General features: G+C 42.8%; 1 protein-coding gene across 3 annotated transcripts in view; it reads right to left on the bottom strand.

Annotated features, from left to right (window-relative positions):
• LOC139416277 (IQ motif and SEC7 domain-containing protein 1-like) overlaps positions 1-16820 on the bottom strand; it is a 192965-nt gene that overhangs the window by 83609 nt on the left and 92536 nt on the right. Inside the window, exon 1 of one of the 3 annotated variants that reach the window (XM_071164744.1) lies at positions 2646-2707. The exons of the other annotated variants lie outside the window; for them this stretch is intronic. Within the exon in view, the coding sequence (XP_071020845.1) occupies positions 2646-2668 (23 nt within the window). The 5' untranslated portion in view covers positions 2669-2707. Of the gene's footprint in view, positions 1-2645; positions 2708-16820 lie in introns of those variants that run through there. 3 annotated transcript variants of the gene reach the window in all.

Raw genomic sequence — 16820 nt, 5'->3', positions numbered from 1 at the left:
ATACGAGCTCTGCGTGGAGTCATGTTGGAACACAGATTTTGGCACAGGCGCCTGCACCGAAATAGCAACTCAAACACATCCCGCAGCCGAAGAAGAGACAACCATCAAAACAAGAGACGTGGGAGTGTCGAATGTGTAGGGTCGCAAAATTCTGGTAACTTTCCCAAAATCTGTACGTTTTCCAGAAATCCTGTTACGAGTGTGGGGACACGTATTTTATTCGTATTTAACCTGTATCTATCCAGGCGAGTCAATTAAGAACAAATTATACTGCATTCGGAAAGTATTCAGACCCCTTGACTTTTTCCACATTTTGTTACGTTACAGCCTCATTCTAAAATGGATAAAATAGGTTCTCTCCCCTCAATCAATCTACACAATACCCCATAAAGACAAAGCAAAAACAGTTTATTTTTAATTTGTTCTTATTTATATATATTTTAAACAGAAAAATCACATTTATATAAGTACTCAGACCATTTAATCAGTACTTTGTCGAAGCACCTTTGGCAGTGATTAACAGCTTCTTGTGTATGACGCCACAAGCTTGGCACACCTGTATTTGGGGAGTTTCTCCCATTCTTCTCTGCAGATCCTCTCAAGCTCTGTCAGGTTGGATGGGGAGTGTTGCTGAACAGCTATTTTCAGGTCTCACCAGAGATGTTAGATCGGGTTCATGTCCGGGCTCTGGCCCGGCCACTCAAGGACATTGAGAGACTTGTCCCGAAGCCACTCCTGCGTTGTATTGGCTATGTGCTTAGGGTCATTGTCCTGTTGGAAGGTGAACCTTCACCCCAGTCTGAGGAGCTTAGCGCTCTGGAGCAGGTTTTCATCAAGGATCTCTCTGTACTTTGCTCCGTTCATCTTTCCCGACAGGTCTCTCAGTCCCTGCTACTGAGAAACACCCCCAAAAGCATGATGTTGCCACCAACATGCTTAACCGTAGGTTTCCTCCAGACGTGAAGCTTGGTTTCATCAAACAAGAGAATCTTGTTTCTCATGGTCTGAGTCCTTTAGGTGCCTTTTGGAAAACTCCAAGCGGGCTGTCATGTGCCTTTTACTGGAGGAGTGGCTTCCGTCTGGCACTACCATAAAGGCCTGATTGGTGGAGTGCTGCAGAGACGGTTGTCCTTCTGAAAGGCTCTCTCATCTCTACAGAAGAACTCTGGAGCTCTGCCAGAGTGACCAACAAGTTTTTGGTCACCTCCTTGACCAAGGCCCTTCTACCCCGATTGCCCAGTTTAGCCGGGCGGACAGCACTAGGAAGAGTCTTGGTTCCAAACTTCTTCCATTTAAGAATGATGGAGGCCACTGTGTTCTTGGGGACCTTCAATGCTGCAGAAATGTTTTGGTACCCTTCCCCAGATCTGTCCCTCGACACAATCTTGTCTTGGAGCTCCTCCTTGGAATTCCTTCGTCATTGCTTGGTTTTGCTCTGACATGCACTGTCAACGGTGAGACCTTATATAAACAGGTGTGTGCCTTTCCAAATCATGTCCAATCAATTGAATTTACCACAGGCGGACTCCAATCAAGTTGTAAAAACATCAAGGATGATCAATGGAAACAGGATGCACCTGATCTCAATTTCGAGTCTCATAGCAAAGGGTCTGACTACTTACTATACATGTATAATAAATAAAAAACAGAAATGCATTATTTACATTTGCAAAAATGTTAACCTGTTTTTCACTTTGTCATTATGGGGTATTTTGTGTAGATTAAATCAAAACTTTTCCTCATCAATCAATTTTAGAATAAGTCTGAAACGTAACAAAATGTGGAAAAAGTCAAAGGGTCTGAATACTTTCCGAATGCACTGTACATGAAATGATTCTTGTGTCCTTTCACAATCAAAGATCTTTACAGAGATGACACTGGGACGCTGAACTGGAGAGACAGGCATGAAGCATTCCAAACAGTGAAGAAGTGAACATTGACATCCCAAAAATTACATTCACCACACTAGCAGTACCATCTGCATCCTTAACACACACACACACACACACACACACAAACGTCAGAGCTAGGAGGAAATCACGCGCTAAACAAGAAGCTGTCACAGCGTCACAAAAATGAGTCATATTCCCCTAGTCAGTCACAGTATCATCACAGTCACTCAAAACAACTAATTACAGTGATTTCAACCACAATGGAAACATCTCCCAGTACATAACAGAAATCAGTGATCATCCCTCATCATATATTTTTGTCAAAATCACCAAAAAGGGAAACAAATGCAATGAAAATATTTTTTTTATAGAAATATTAACAGCCATGTCTACCACAAACACATCTACCACACACAGAAATACACCCTCTACATGGCCACCATTCCCCATAAGGCAGTGGTTGTTTACAAAGAGAGAGCTCTGTAGGCAGAGCCATAAACTCATCCCATCTCCAAACAGGCTGAGAGGAGAAGAGAGGACAGAGCAAGGTCTGGTCTGCAAGCGCCAGCTAGGTGACTCAGCACACACACTGGAGACACTGCAATAACAAAGTGCCACACCACATCCTCGTCAATGAAGGATGGGAGAACCACTGCCTGCACGGCTGCATCCGCCCAGCCACAGCCTCCCTTCCTCCCCAGCCACAGCTCCATTCATACAGCATGAGGATTCGAAGGGACTGCTACTACTCACATGTCGTATAGCCGGTAGGACATGGCAGAGCTGGGTCTGCCCGGGTGAGTCCCACCCCTGGGCGGCGTGCTGGACTCGCTGCGGGGACGCCTGGGGTCGGTGCTGCTCACCACGGCACGCCATACGCTCGGCTTGTCCATCACACAGGCTCGTCAATGGGACTCGACTCAACGGGAGCAGCAGCGTGTGCATACAGACTCACACACACACTCACATACACTCTTACTCTCTCAGTCACAAACAGCCAGTCAGCCAGCCAGGGAGAGCTCTGTGATGTAACGAGGCAGGTCCAAAAGTTTGGGGAGGATGTAGTGGTAGAGCAGGGTCCTGGGAGGATGCCTGTTTAACACTGAACGCGTGCCAATGGCAGAGGAGACAAGGCTAGCCGTCTAAAGCATGGGGATAATCTGCAGGAGGGAGAATGTCGTTTTTTTGTCTCCAATACACACAGAATCTCATCCCCATCCTTTTACCACCTCTCCTCTGTTCACGGTAGTACAGTCCGCAGCTGTGCCATCCGATTGGCTCTCTGATCTCCATGGAAACAGGAGGATGTGTTGGAGGTAGGGCTCATTGTCTTTCTCTTTCTTTCTTTCTCTCTCCCTATCCCTCTCCCTCTTCGTGGAATCAATGTATTTCTTCAAGCCATTCAAAAAGTGAACAAAAAGAGGCTAACATCTATATTATCTACAGCATATACTGTAGATTCATTCATATAATAATGGAACTCTTATGCATAGCACATACATTTTACAAATAAGCCACCTCAATGAAGCAAGCGGCACACACACAGACCAAATTCTTGTAAAAATCTGCTCTTGGGGGCAAAGAAGGGTCTACTTACCACAAAGCCCTGCTGTGAGCAAACACTAGGGCAGTGGTTCCCAACCTTTTTCGGTTACTGTACCACCAACTGAATTTTACTCTGCCCGGAGTAGCCCTGAAGTACCCCCTCATGTGCATTTTACCAGTAAGCCCATGGTCTCATGGCTCTTCTCAAGTACAGTACCCCCTGTGGACAGGCCAAGTCCCCCCAGGGGTCCTCGTAGCCCTGGTTGGGAACCACTGCACAATGGAGCTGGGGACTATAAGGAGGGCTGGGGAGAAGAGAACAGGGATGGCTTTGGATGAGGGCTGGGAAGCAGGGGAGGCATTGTTGACACCCTTTGGATGAGGGCTGGGAAACAGGAGAGGCATTGTTGACACCCATGCCCTGGTAACACAGGTGTCTATGGAGACAGCTCTCATCAGGACCATACGCATCGACCCAGAGGGCCGTGGGAGTTCACAGGATCCACTGAACACCATAGGAAAAGTTACCACCATAGACTTCCCTTCATTTCACTGTTCCAGATAATAATGAGGCTGCTAGTCTGGAGTCTCCAGGGAAGATGAATTTCATTCTGAAAAGTCACTGAGGTGAACATGCACTGAGGTGAAAAGGCAATGCGAGAGGCTGTCGCTGTTCATAAATGCGGAGTGAGTGTGTGTTCAAATCCAAAGACCCGGAGGCCTTCATCTGAAGTCATCAATCACACATAACACATAAATGTCGCCCGTCTGGTGCGCACAGAGAGACAGGTGGGAAACTCTACCCCTCTGTAACCCCCTCTCCCTCTTCTGTTGCTCTGTTCATGTACGCTCTCTAACGCTATTTTTCACAGCAGACACAGAGCTTTGAGTGGGGTGGTGAGATCCATTTCATTCCCCACTGAGAGTGAAGCTGCAAGCCCAAGGCACGATGTTAGTAGTCAGTGCACAGGCAAAGACAGAGGAGGAGAGGCGTGCTGAGCGAGCAGATTGACAAATACTGTACTTGTCAGATTGACAAATATCTTCACACTCCTCAACGCCGGCAATACGGTTCTCTATACAGGTACACACACATGCACACACACACACACACACACACACACCACAAATATATCCACTTTATTCTCTTGACACTGCCTTATGGCTTTCAACGGTTGACCTATTCCTCTCTACTTAAAGCTGTCTATTTTGATTTAACGGTGTGTCAGTTTGTGTTGTCTGTGTGTGTGGCCTCAAACATCAAAACACAATGTCGTCCTCTCCTGCCAACCTCCGCACCCCCACTCGTTGCCATACGGCTTCTCTGTGCCCAGCTGGCGTGGTGGATGAGACCGGGCATCGACTCTGGCAGTAGTATGCTGCATTGAGAGTCTGCATGAACGCGCGGACGGACACGGACACACACACACACACACACACACCAGCAGTGGGGGCTTTAACCATCACAGGAAGGGCATACTGATGAGTCCCAGCCTAATTGCCTCATCCCTGTTCTCGGTTAGAGAGGCAGCAAACTGCAGAACCTTCTTAGTCAATGAAATCCAAAAGTGTCAGGAAATGGCTGAGATAGTGAATAGATCTGGAGCAAAACGCCAATAGGCTGGCCCGTGGAGATGTCTTCATCTGGGGTTTTCATTTCCACTGCTGGGAACAGACATTAACGAACAACAACGAGAGGATTTAATAGAGAGATGCAGAAAGATAAGCTCATCCTGGTGTCAGCATCTTGATGTCAATTCCAGCACCTTGATCTCATTCCTCTGTAATAAAAGCCGAAATGCTTGGGTACGCTATCCCTGATGCAGTAAAAGAAAAAAAAAACATTGAATAATGAAGTAAGCTTTACGCCTTTGTCTAAAAGACACATCAGTCAATGACAAACTGTCTTAGTCTAAAAAGACATGGAGTTCCACAGATCAAAATCAAACTGATAATCAAACCTTAATAAAAAGAGAGAACAGCCCAAGTATTGGATTAACAACTAACAAAGCAGACCGCAAATCAAACCCATGTTTTTTACATGAAGCATAACTCTAGCCACACATAGCATAACAGTTATGTAACCACCTTCTGAAAGACTTCATTCTGATTGGCTGAGGGACATCCTATAGGGCTCCCGAGTGGCGCAGTGGTCTAAGGCACTGCATCTCAGTGCAAGAGGCCCTGGTTCGAATCCAGGCTGCATCACATACGGAATGATTGGGAGTCCCAAAGGGAGGTGCCGTCATTGTAATTAAGCCGTCATTGTAGGCCGTCATTGCAAATAAGAATTTGATCTTAACTGACTTGCCTAGTTAAATGTAAAAAATAAAATAGGTGTGCATTATCCACAAAGCTGAACAGTTATAGTGTCTGTATTGGTAGCCTCGAGTGAGCCGAAACCCAATAATAGAAAATAACACTGCAGCCCACAGCAGTCTCTGTGAACGCTGGCACATGAGGGCTTATAAAACAATAATGACGCTTCACAGCCAAGATTGTGTCCCAGTTGAAGGAGACTTACACAGAAAATCTGGACTTGGTGGACCGGGAGGTGCAGAGTTAGCTGGTTGTTTATGGTGTACTGCTTTTCAACATTATACTCCATATTAAATGTGATGCTAAAGCTAAGCTTGACTTCCTTCAATGCTCCCTCATCACTATAGTGTCCGAACTAGCACAGCAGATGGATGTATCTTGTTGTGTGTAGCTCTGGAAGATAAGTAGTGGTATTCAGTGTTTTTTCCGTGCTGGGCTGAGAATTATCATCCCATGGTGCCTTGCTGATTGTCTGGTTGTTGTTGCAGTGTGTGTTGATAGCTTATTGCTGTGCTGATGTGTGTGTGTTTGTCAGTGGGACGTTGCTTCGTTTAGATCCCCACTCTACTGAGCTGCACGGCAGGGGAGCCTGGCTGGGCTGTCTCCCACAACATACAGTGGGGCAAAAAAGTATTTAGTCAGCCACCAATTGTGCAAGTTCTCCCACTTAAAAAGATGAGAGAGGCCTGTAATTTTCATCATAGGTATACTTCAACAATGACAGACAAAATTAGAAGACAAAATCCAGAAAATCACATTGACATACAAGACCACTGATAATCTCCCTCGATCTGGGGCTCCACGCAAGTTCTCACCCCGTGGGGTCAAAATGATCACAAGAACGGTGAGCAAAAATCCCAGAACCACACGGGGGAACCTAGTGAATGACCTGCAGAGAGCTGGGACCAAAGTAACAAAGCCTACCATCAGTAACACACTAGGCCGCCAGGGACTCAAATCCTGCAGTGCCAGACGTGTCCCACTGCTTAAGCCAGTACATGTCCAGACCCGTCTGAAGTTTGCTAGAGAGCATTTGGATGATCCAGAAGAAGATTGGGAGAATGTCATATGGTCAGATGAAACCAAAATATAATAATTTGAAAATAAATTCATTCAAAATCCTACAATGTGATTTTCTGGATTTTTTTTCTCATTTTGTCTGTCATAGTTGAAGTGAACCTATGATGAAAATTACAGGCCTCTCATCTTTTTAAGTGGGAGAACTTGCACAATTGGTGGCTGACTAAATACTTTTTTGCCCCACTGTAAGAGAGGGAGAGGCAGGAGAGAGGACCTGAGGGAGAGTTACTGACATCACAATCACACACCGCACCTCTTTCTCAGTGTTCTGACGGGCACTGAAGGATGAGCTGAAGAGGACCGCTGTTTGAGATGGAATCTACGAAAAATAGCCATGTGCAGAGAGATGAGGAAATGTATATGGATTCACAAATTCAGTCATCATCCATACTAAAGAAAAAGCAACCCAGTCCTCTTCGAATAGAAATGAAAAGCATTTATTTGAATTGGCTCAACACTGACCCACTGCAGCCAACAGAGTACAGAATTGTGTTGAAATAAGCCTGGATCTTAAGAGCATTGCCTGCGGTCCCGACAGAGATCGTCGCGGCGGTTGGCATTTTTCATTCTGCGGTTGAAAGTGGACAGGTCAGACAGACAACTTTTGTTGTCCCGCAGATGATTTGGAAATTGTCATCTTTCTGCTTTGTATGCGTTAGTCTAGGACTACCTATTGTAAACACATATACAGCTGAAGTCAGAGGTTTACATACACTTAGGTTGGAGTCATTAAAACTCATTTTTCAACCACTCCACAAATTTCTTGTTTAACAAAAAGAAAGTTGGTTAGGACATATACTTTGTACATGACACAAGTCATTTTTCCAACAATTGTTTACAGACAGATTATTTCACTTATAATTCACTGTATCACAATTCCATTGGGTCAGAAGTTTACATACACTATGTTGACGGTCTATAAACAGCTCGGAAAATTAAAGACAATGATGTTATGGCTTTAGAAGCTTCTGATAGGATAATTGACATAATTTGAGTCAATTGGAGGTGTACCTGTGGATGTATTTCAAGACCTACCTTCAAACTCAGTACCTCTTTGCTTGACATCATGGGAAAATCTAAAAAAATCAGCCAAGACCTCAGAAAACAAATTGTAGACCTCCACAAGTCTGGTTCATTCTTGGGAGCAATTTCCAAATGCCTGAAGGTACCATGTTCATCTGTACAAACAATAGTATGCAAGTATAAACACCATGGGGACCACGCAGCCTTCATACCGCTCAGGAAGGAGACGCGTTCGGTCTCCTAGAGATGAGCGTACTCTGGTGCGAAAAGTGCAAATCAATCCCAGAACAACAGCAAAGGACCTTGTGAAGATGCAGGAGGAAACAGGTACAAAAGTATCTATATCCACAGTAAAACGTCATAACCTGAAAGGCCGCTCAGCAAGGAAGAAGCCACTGCTCCAAAACCGCCATAAAAAAAGCCAGTCTACGGTTTGCAACTGCACATGGGGACAAAGATTGCACTTTTTTGGAGAAATGTCCTCTGGTCTGATGAAACAAATATAGAACTGTTTGGCCATAATGACCATTGTTATGTTTGGAGGAAAAAGGGGGATGCTTGCAAGCCGAAGAACACCATACCAACCGTGAAGCACGGGGGTAGCAGCATCATGTTGTGGGGGTGCTTTGCTGCAGGTGGGACTGGTGCACTTCACAAAATAGATGGCATCATGAAGAGGAAAATTATGTGGATATATTGAAGCAACATCTCAAGACATCAGTCAGGAAGTTATAGCTTGGTCGCAAATGGGTCTTCCAAATGGACAATGACCCCAAGCATACTTCCAAAGTTGGACAGCAAAGGACAACAAAGTCAAGGTATTGGAGTGGCCATCACAAAGCCCTGACCTCAATTCTATAGAAAATTTGTGGGCAGAACTGAAAAAGTGTGTGCGAGCAAGGAGGCCTACAAACCTGACTCAGTTACACCAGCTCTGTCAGGAGAAATGGGCCAAAATTCACCCAACTTATTGTGGGAAGCTTGTGGAAGGCTACCCGAAAAGTTTGACCCAAGTTAAACAATTTAAAGGCAATGCTACCAAATACTAATTGAGTGTATATAAACTTCTGACCCACTGGGAATGTGATGAAAGAAATACAAGCTGAAATAATTCACTCTCTCTACTATTATTCTGACATTTCACATTCTTAAAATAAAGTGGTGCTCCTAACTGACCTAAAACAGGGAATTATTTACTGGAATTAAATGTCAGGAATTGTGAAAAACTGAGTTTAAATGTATTTGGCTACGGTGTATGTAAACTTCCGACTTCAGCTGTAGACACACACACACACACACACACACACACACACACACAGTTGAAGTCGGACATACACACTAAGTATGTCCACACACACATAACATGCACACATGCATACTGATGCCACACACACACCACATACGCTGCTGCTAGTCACTTTAACCCTACCTACCGTACATGGCTATTATCGTGTACCCCTGCACGTAGACTCAGTACACATACTCCCTGTATTTAGCCATGTTATTTCCTACTACCTATATATATATAGCCATGTTATTTTTACAGTACTCGTTATTCACTGTGTCACTATTTACAATGTTTTATTCATATCTTATATTTAACTCTGCATTGTTGGAGAAAGACCCAAGTAAGCATTTGACTGTTACTCTACACCTGTTGTCTACGAAACATGTGACAAAAAAAAATGTCATTTGATTTTGTTAAATAAATATTGATAATTGAAAGAAATGATGGGCACTCAACCAATGTGAGTCGAGGTGCAATCAAAACATTTGATAATCAATGAAAAGGTGTGATGCGTGCACAGGCTACCATGGTGACCGAGTGTTGCGCCTTGAAACTATTTTAGAAATATTGATTACCCTGTTATTTGTGTCTGCCTGCAAATCGTTCTCCTAAAAGGAAGACTATATCATCCTATTTGCAAAACGTAGCTCAAGAGAAAGTGCCCACTCTCATCATTCTTGCTGCTTCAAGTTCAGCAGCCATACATGCAAGATCAGGAGCATGTGTGGTCTCAATTAAATAGAGTAGGCTATAACCTATGCATGGACAGAGAATCAGCCTTTTGGGAGCTCTAAGTGAGATTTGGTTGGTGGTGCCCCCACCTCTCGCAGAACATTTTAGTAACCCCCTCGACAGCGGAATTTATTTTTTCCATCTAAAGTTAATTTCCTACATTTCTACATATTTTGCCATGACCTATTCCATGTTTATATGATATCTGAGTGAGAATGACTAACATTCATGCGTGCCCGGTCCGTATTTGGCCATGATTAATACAAGCTTAGATAGGTGGCTAGACTAACTACCAATCAAAAAAATGTACATGGCTAATTGTCAGCTAACTGAGTGACTGACATAAGAGAAACTGCTGATGCCCAACCAAATTTAGAAATTGCACCTGGTGTATTATACTATTCTTACTCTCAATAGTAAGTGGAGACCCCGACTGAGTTCCAAAAAACTAAATGTCATTTATTTTTTATTTGTATTTTTTTTGGTCGGGTTCCCTAGCTGCCTGGGATCCTAAGCAACCTCTTATGTCACTTATGCCTGGAGCCATCCCTGAAAGGGGCAGTTATTGTTCCAAGGAAATGTACTACCTAAATACGATTAAGCTATAGTTTATTACATTGCCTAGATCATCCATATTTTTCTCCAATTGAAAAAAATCATCCCACTCTTAAAAGGTAGGCTGTAAAATGTAGCTCAAGAGAAAGTGCAAGTCTCTCCAACTCTGCTCTCTTCAAACTACATCTTGACTATTGGCTGATAGAGCCCAGTAATACTGACAGCCTAATATAAAATGGGCCACGTGAGAATCTCTGGTAATTAAACCTATTTCTTCGGTTCTTTTTGCGCATTTTCATATTGCCTATAGGGCTCAAAATTGCTGGGACCATGGCTGGCAAGTGAGCAGGATCACATACGGCTAAAATAACACTGTGGGATGACTGTGGTTGGGTTTGGGACCAGTTCCTGCTAGCGGGTGGGAGTCGAATAGAAAGACAGCGGGTGTGGGATGAATAAATCAGTCCCGCTCAGACCTCTACCATGATCGGAGACTCCATGTGCACAAATGATTGCATCCCTTAGTCCAGTGGATTTTTTGATCCCTTGCACAATCAAACCTGCACATACTGTATCAACCACAAGATGGCAGTACTTCAACGGTGTTGAATGGTTCTGGATCAAACACAGCATTGCCAGATATTACTCACAGATGGCATGGTGGAATGCTCCGATCCTGAGGTCATGAAAAGCATTTTCACCCCAGAGGAAATTACACTGGTACCCATGAGAGAAAGAGAGAGACAGAGAGCGAGATCCATGTTAGAGTGGGTTGACAAGAGGCAGCGGGTCTGAGCGGAATGCTTAGGAATTGATCGACATTTACAGAATGGTAACCTGGGAGGAAAATGGGGGAGGGTCATGCTTTTTCAATTTCAGTCAAGGGGAAGGTCATGTAATTTGTAATTAATTCAATTTGAATGTTTCAGTGTTTTAGAATTAGTTTCTTATTAGGCTAGAAATCGATGCGTGCCCCCATCTCTGATTCTCCACTAGACGCGTAATATCAAGTGCGCCTATAGGCTATTTAGTGTGGTCTCAATCAAATGATCCATAGCCTGCCTATAGACATATAGGCCACGATGTGCATGCTAAGTGAAGCACAGAGCAATGTTATCTTTTTAAGATCGTTTTATTTACACCATCCGAGAAGCTAAGCTTCACTACACATTGCAATGGATATTCCAACTTTGAGCCCTGGCCTACTCTGCTCTTGCTGATCCCCCCCAAAAATGGTGTGCTGCCTAACCAATGTCTATGCTGTGTAGGCCTACGGTGGCAATTCAGGAGGAGTCAAAAGCTTCTTCCGAAATGTTCACCATCTTCCCCGCGGACTAGCCTATAGCCTATGTTCTGTTCAGTTTAAGAAGGAGAGTGTGAAGTTGAGGAGGACCAGAGGTCAACTTTGATAGCTTGCTACTACTATAATTGATTTGATTAAAAAACTATGTTTCTTGCCCTTGAGTTATTGACCTCATAGTAAAACCAGATTAGAGTGAATGACATTGTGGTGCTGAAACTGGAAGCAGCAGCTACAGCATAATCAATGGGAAATGGACAGTTCATGGTGCTGAAAGTAGACAAATTATAGTAGGCATAATTCATTTCAAACGTCTTCATTTTAATTACACTTTAATCACAACAAGGGGGCTTTGTGTTGGAGCCTATTCCTTCCTATTTAAGAAATAAGATGTAGGTCTACCTGTTTGACAGACAAAATTAGGCTATAGGCTGCTACATCCATAGATTTATCGGTCAATTCCTCCAACCACCATCCTCCACCCACCATGCACTCTTTAAATAACAGCCCCTCACTGAAATGGAGGTAGGCTAAGTTAAAACCAAGACTCGAATTGAGGGGGTAGGCCATAGTCCTAACTTTTATTCAAGAAAATGGCAAAAACCACAGGACTACTGTACCTACACCTTGTTAGCTTAAGATTTAGAAGAAGAAGAAAAACAGATCCGATTATATAAAGTGATCTATAATAGCACTTGGTCCATGATGCTTTATGCTAGAAATGAGCTGTAAAATAGCCAGGAAAGACATGACTCCGATGCATATGGGGATATCATTGTTTTGTTTCTTAGCTACAACCTTCTAAAGCCAAGAGGACAACAAAGTAATCTAATTATGTCACTATCAATTGATTAAACTATTAATTCTATGTACAATAGAAGATGTTTAAACCCAGACAGCTTTTCGGGAAACGCGTGTGACCTCTCGGTGGGTTAAGCTACAGGAGAAGAGTAGCCAGCCGTTAAAGCTGACATTTTTCTGCATAGGTAGAACTACTCTGTCTGGGGTGAAAAGGTAGGCCTTACTTTTGAAAGTAACGTGCTCAGATACCTAATTACTTCTCAGGTTTAATCATTTGCAAATAGGGACAGTTTCGTTGCGAAATATGTCAAGGTGAACACATAGGCCTCTCTCTCTGTACATTCTAAGCCTGTCATTTCTGTATTTTGTTTTGTATTAAAAAAATACTCTGCTAATATGTACAATTATGTAGAATTGCATGACAAGTTTATAAAAGGCATTTTTTTCCCTCTGACCTACAAATACGATGATAGACTCACGCAATGCTTTTACTGTAGAGTAGATCTTTCCACCCTTACTCCTGTCCAAGGTTGTCTGCGAAGCCACAACCTCAAAATGATGTAATGCTTATAGCAGGGATTACAACTAGATTCAGCCGCGGGTCTATTTTTCCTTGAGCAGATGGTTGGGGGCCCGGAACATAATAACAAATCATTTGAAGACTGCAAATTGACCGCAAGAAGCCAAAACAGATATGTTTGACTAAAATATAATAATTTCAAACCTTGCTTACAAATGTACAAGTCACGTGTCTCTCTATTATGAGTGGGAATACTTGGGAATACCTGGTGTTTTTACAGTCTACAGTGCCTTCAGAAAGTATTCAGACCCCTTGACTTTTCCACGTTTGGTTACATTACAGCTTTATTCTAAAATTGATTATTTTTTTTTTTTTTAATCCTCAGCAATCTACACACAATACCCTGTAATTACAAACGGAAAACAGGTTTAGACATTTTTGCAAATTTATAAAAATAAATCAAATGAAATACTTTATTTACATATAGTATTAGAATTCATAACTTTGCTATGAGACTTGAAATTGAGCTCATGTGCATCTCAAGGACGAAAACATCTCAAGGATAATCAATGGAAACAGGATGCACCTGAGCATCCTGTTTCCATTGATCATCCTTGAGATGTTTCTACAACTTGATTGGAGTCCACCTGTGGTAAATTAAATTGATAGGACATGATTTTAAAAAGGAACACAACTGTCTATAGAAGGTCCCACAGTAGACTGTGCACGTCAGAGTAAAAACCAATCCATGAGGTCGAAGGAATTATCCGTAGAGCTCCGAGACAGGATTGTGTCAAGACACAGATCTGGGGAAGGGTACCAAAAATGTCTGCAGCATTGAAGGTCCCCAAGAACACAGTGGTCTCCATCATTCTTGAATGGAAGAAGTTTGGAACCACCAATACTCTTCCTTAGAGCTGGCCTGGCCAAACTGGGCAATCGGGGGGGGGGGGGGGGGACAAAAAAAACAATAGTCACACTGATAGAGCTTCAGAGTTCCTTTGTGGAGATGGGAGAACCTTCCAGAAGGACAACAATCTCTGCAGCACTCCACCAATCAGGCCTTTATGGTAGAGTGGCCAGACGGAAGCCACTCCTCAGTAAAAGGCACATGACAGGTCGCTTGGAGCGCTCAGGACCTCAGACTGGGGCGAAGGTCCTGCCACTCCTGCCAAGACAACGCAGGAGTGGCTTCGGGACAAGTCTCTGTATGTCCTTGAGTGGCCCAGCCAGAGCCCGGACATGAACCCGATCGAACATCTCTGGAGAGACCTGAAAATAGCTGTGCTGCAACACTCACCATCCAACCTGACAGAGCCTGAGAGGATCTGCAGAGAAGGATGGAAAAAACAGGTGTGCCAAGCTTGTAGCGTCATACCCAAGAGGACTCACGGCTGTAATCGCTGCTTCTACAAAGTACTGAGTAAAGGGTATGAATACTTAAATGTTATTTTTAAATATTTTTAATAAATGAGCAAAAAATATATTTATAAATTATTTTGCTTTGTCATTATGGGGTATTGTTTGTACATTGATGAGGGGGAAAAAACGATATAATCAATTTTAGAATAAGGCTGTAACCTAACAAAATGTGGAAAAAGTCAAGGGATCAGCTTACTTTCCGAAGGCACTGTATTATGTCCAACAATATATATATATTTGAAACACTTCCCAGTTGGGGAACCCTGGCTTTTAGGACGAAAAACAGTTTCCAAAACTGCATATCTAAGGCTGTGGTCTGTTCAATAAGTGAGGGTAAATAGTAGACATGTTCTCTGCTATCCACTTTGTGATTATTATTATTTTAAATATAGGGGAGGGTCACTTGTTTAGTTTTTTCAAGCTTTTAGGGAGAGTTTAGGTCAAATGTACATTGCTGAAGGCAGGGCCATCCATTTTAAGTTCAGTGAAGTCCAATTTTCTCCATGTAACCCTTATTATAATAATGTTCACTCCCTTAACAGGGTGGATCCAGATGTGGAGATGATTCATTGAAGAAAATGTATGAACATGCCGATGTACACCGAGCATAGACCTAGTACATGAACGAAGCAGTAGCACGTCTGTCACGCATTGATCATCGAATTGAGAGCCAGCGAAAGGAGGGAACAGCAATCACCCAATTAGTAGTAATATATATCTGTTTTAAAAATGTTCATATCAGCACAACCCAATAGGAAAAAGAGCAAATATGTTTTGTGTATTATAACAGTCAGCGACTTCAGTAGACTGTCATTGAGATTAGAGGTCGACCGATTATGATTTTTTCAATGCCGATACCGATTATTGGAGGACCAAAAAAAAAAACGATACCGGCAAATCGGCCGATTTAAAAAAAATGTATTTGTAATAATGACAATTACAACAATACAGAATTAACACTTATTTTAACTTAATATAATACATCAATAAAAATCCATTTAGCCTAAAATAAATAATGAAACATGTTCAATTTGGTTTAAATAATGCAAAAACAAAGTGGTGGAGAACAAAGTAAAAGTGCAATATGTGCCATGTAAAAAAGCTAACGTTTAAGTTCCTTGCTCAGAACATGAGAACATATGAAAGCTGGTGGTTCCTTTTAACTTGAGACTTCAATATTCCAAGGTAGTTATAGTATTTATAGGACTATTTCTCTCTATACCATTTGTAATTCATATACCTTTGACTATAGGATGTTCTTATAGGCACTTTAGTATTGCCAGTGTAACAGTATAGCTTCCGTCCCTCTCCTCGCTCCTACCTGGGCTCGAACCAGGAACACAACGACAACAGCCACCCTCGAAGCAGCGTTACCCATGCAGAGCAAGGGGAACAACTACTCCAAGTCTCAGAGCGAGTGACATTTGAAACGCTATTAGCGCGCACCCTGCTAACTAGCTAGCCGTTACACCAGCCTAATCTCGGGAGTTGATAGGCTTGTCTGAAGTCATAAACAGCGCAATGCTTGAAACACAGGGAAGAGCTGCTGGCAAAAAGCATGCAAGTGCTGTTTGAATGAATGCTTACGAGCCTGCTGCTGCCTACCATCGCTCAGTCAGACTGCAATAACAAAACGTTTATTATTTCAGTGAAATACGGAACCGTTCCGTATTTTATCTAACTGGTGGCATCCCTAAGTCTAAATATTGCTGTTACATTGCACAACCTTCAATGTTATGTCATAATTACGTACAATTCTGGCAAATTAGTTCGCAACGAGCCAGGCTGCCCAAACTGTTGCATATACCCTGACTCAGTGTGCAATGAACGCAAGTGAAGTGACACAATTTCACCTGGTTAATATTGCCTGCTAACCTGGATTTATTTTAGCTTAATATGCAGGTTTAAAAATATATACTTCTGTGTATTGATTTTAAGAAAGGCATTGGTGTTTATGGTTCGGTACAGTCGCGCAACGATTGTGCTTTTTTCGCAAATGCGTTTTTGTTAAATCATCCCCATCGATTATATACAACGCAGAACACGCTAGATAAACGAGTAATATCATCAACCATGTTTGGTTAACTAGTGATTATGATTGTTTTTTATAAGATACATTTAATACTAGCTAGCAACTTACCTTGGCTTTTTTTTTTTACCCCCTTTTTCTCCCCAATTTAGTGGTATCCAATTGTTAGTAATTACTATCTTGTCTCATCGCTACAACTCCCGTACGGGCTCGGGAGAGACAAAGGTCGAAAGCCATGCATCCTCCGAAACACAACCCAAACAAGCCGCACTGCTTCTTAACACAGCGCGCATCCAACCCGGAAGCCAGCCACA

This window comes from Oncorhynchus clarkii, chromosome 9 (assembly GCF_045791955.1).
Source record: "Oncorhynchus clarkii lewisi isolate Uvic-CL-2024 chromosome 9, UVic_Ocla_1.0, whole genome shotgun sequence".
Taxonomy (NCBI): Eukaryota; Metazoa; Chordata; class Actinopteri; order Salmoniformes; family Salmonidae; genus Oncorhynchus; species Oncorhynchus clarkii.
Note: the sequence above shows the minus strand (reverse complement) of the source record. Positions and strands in the feature narration are given on the sequence as shown.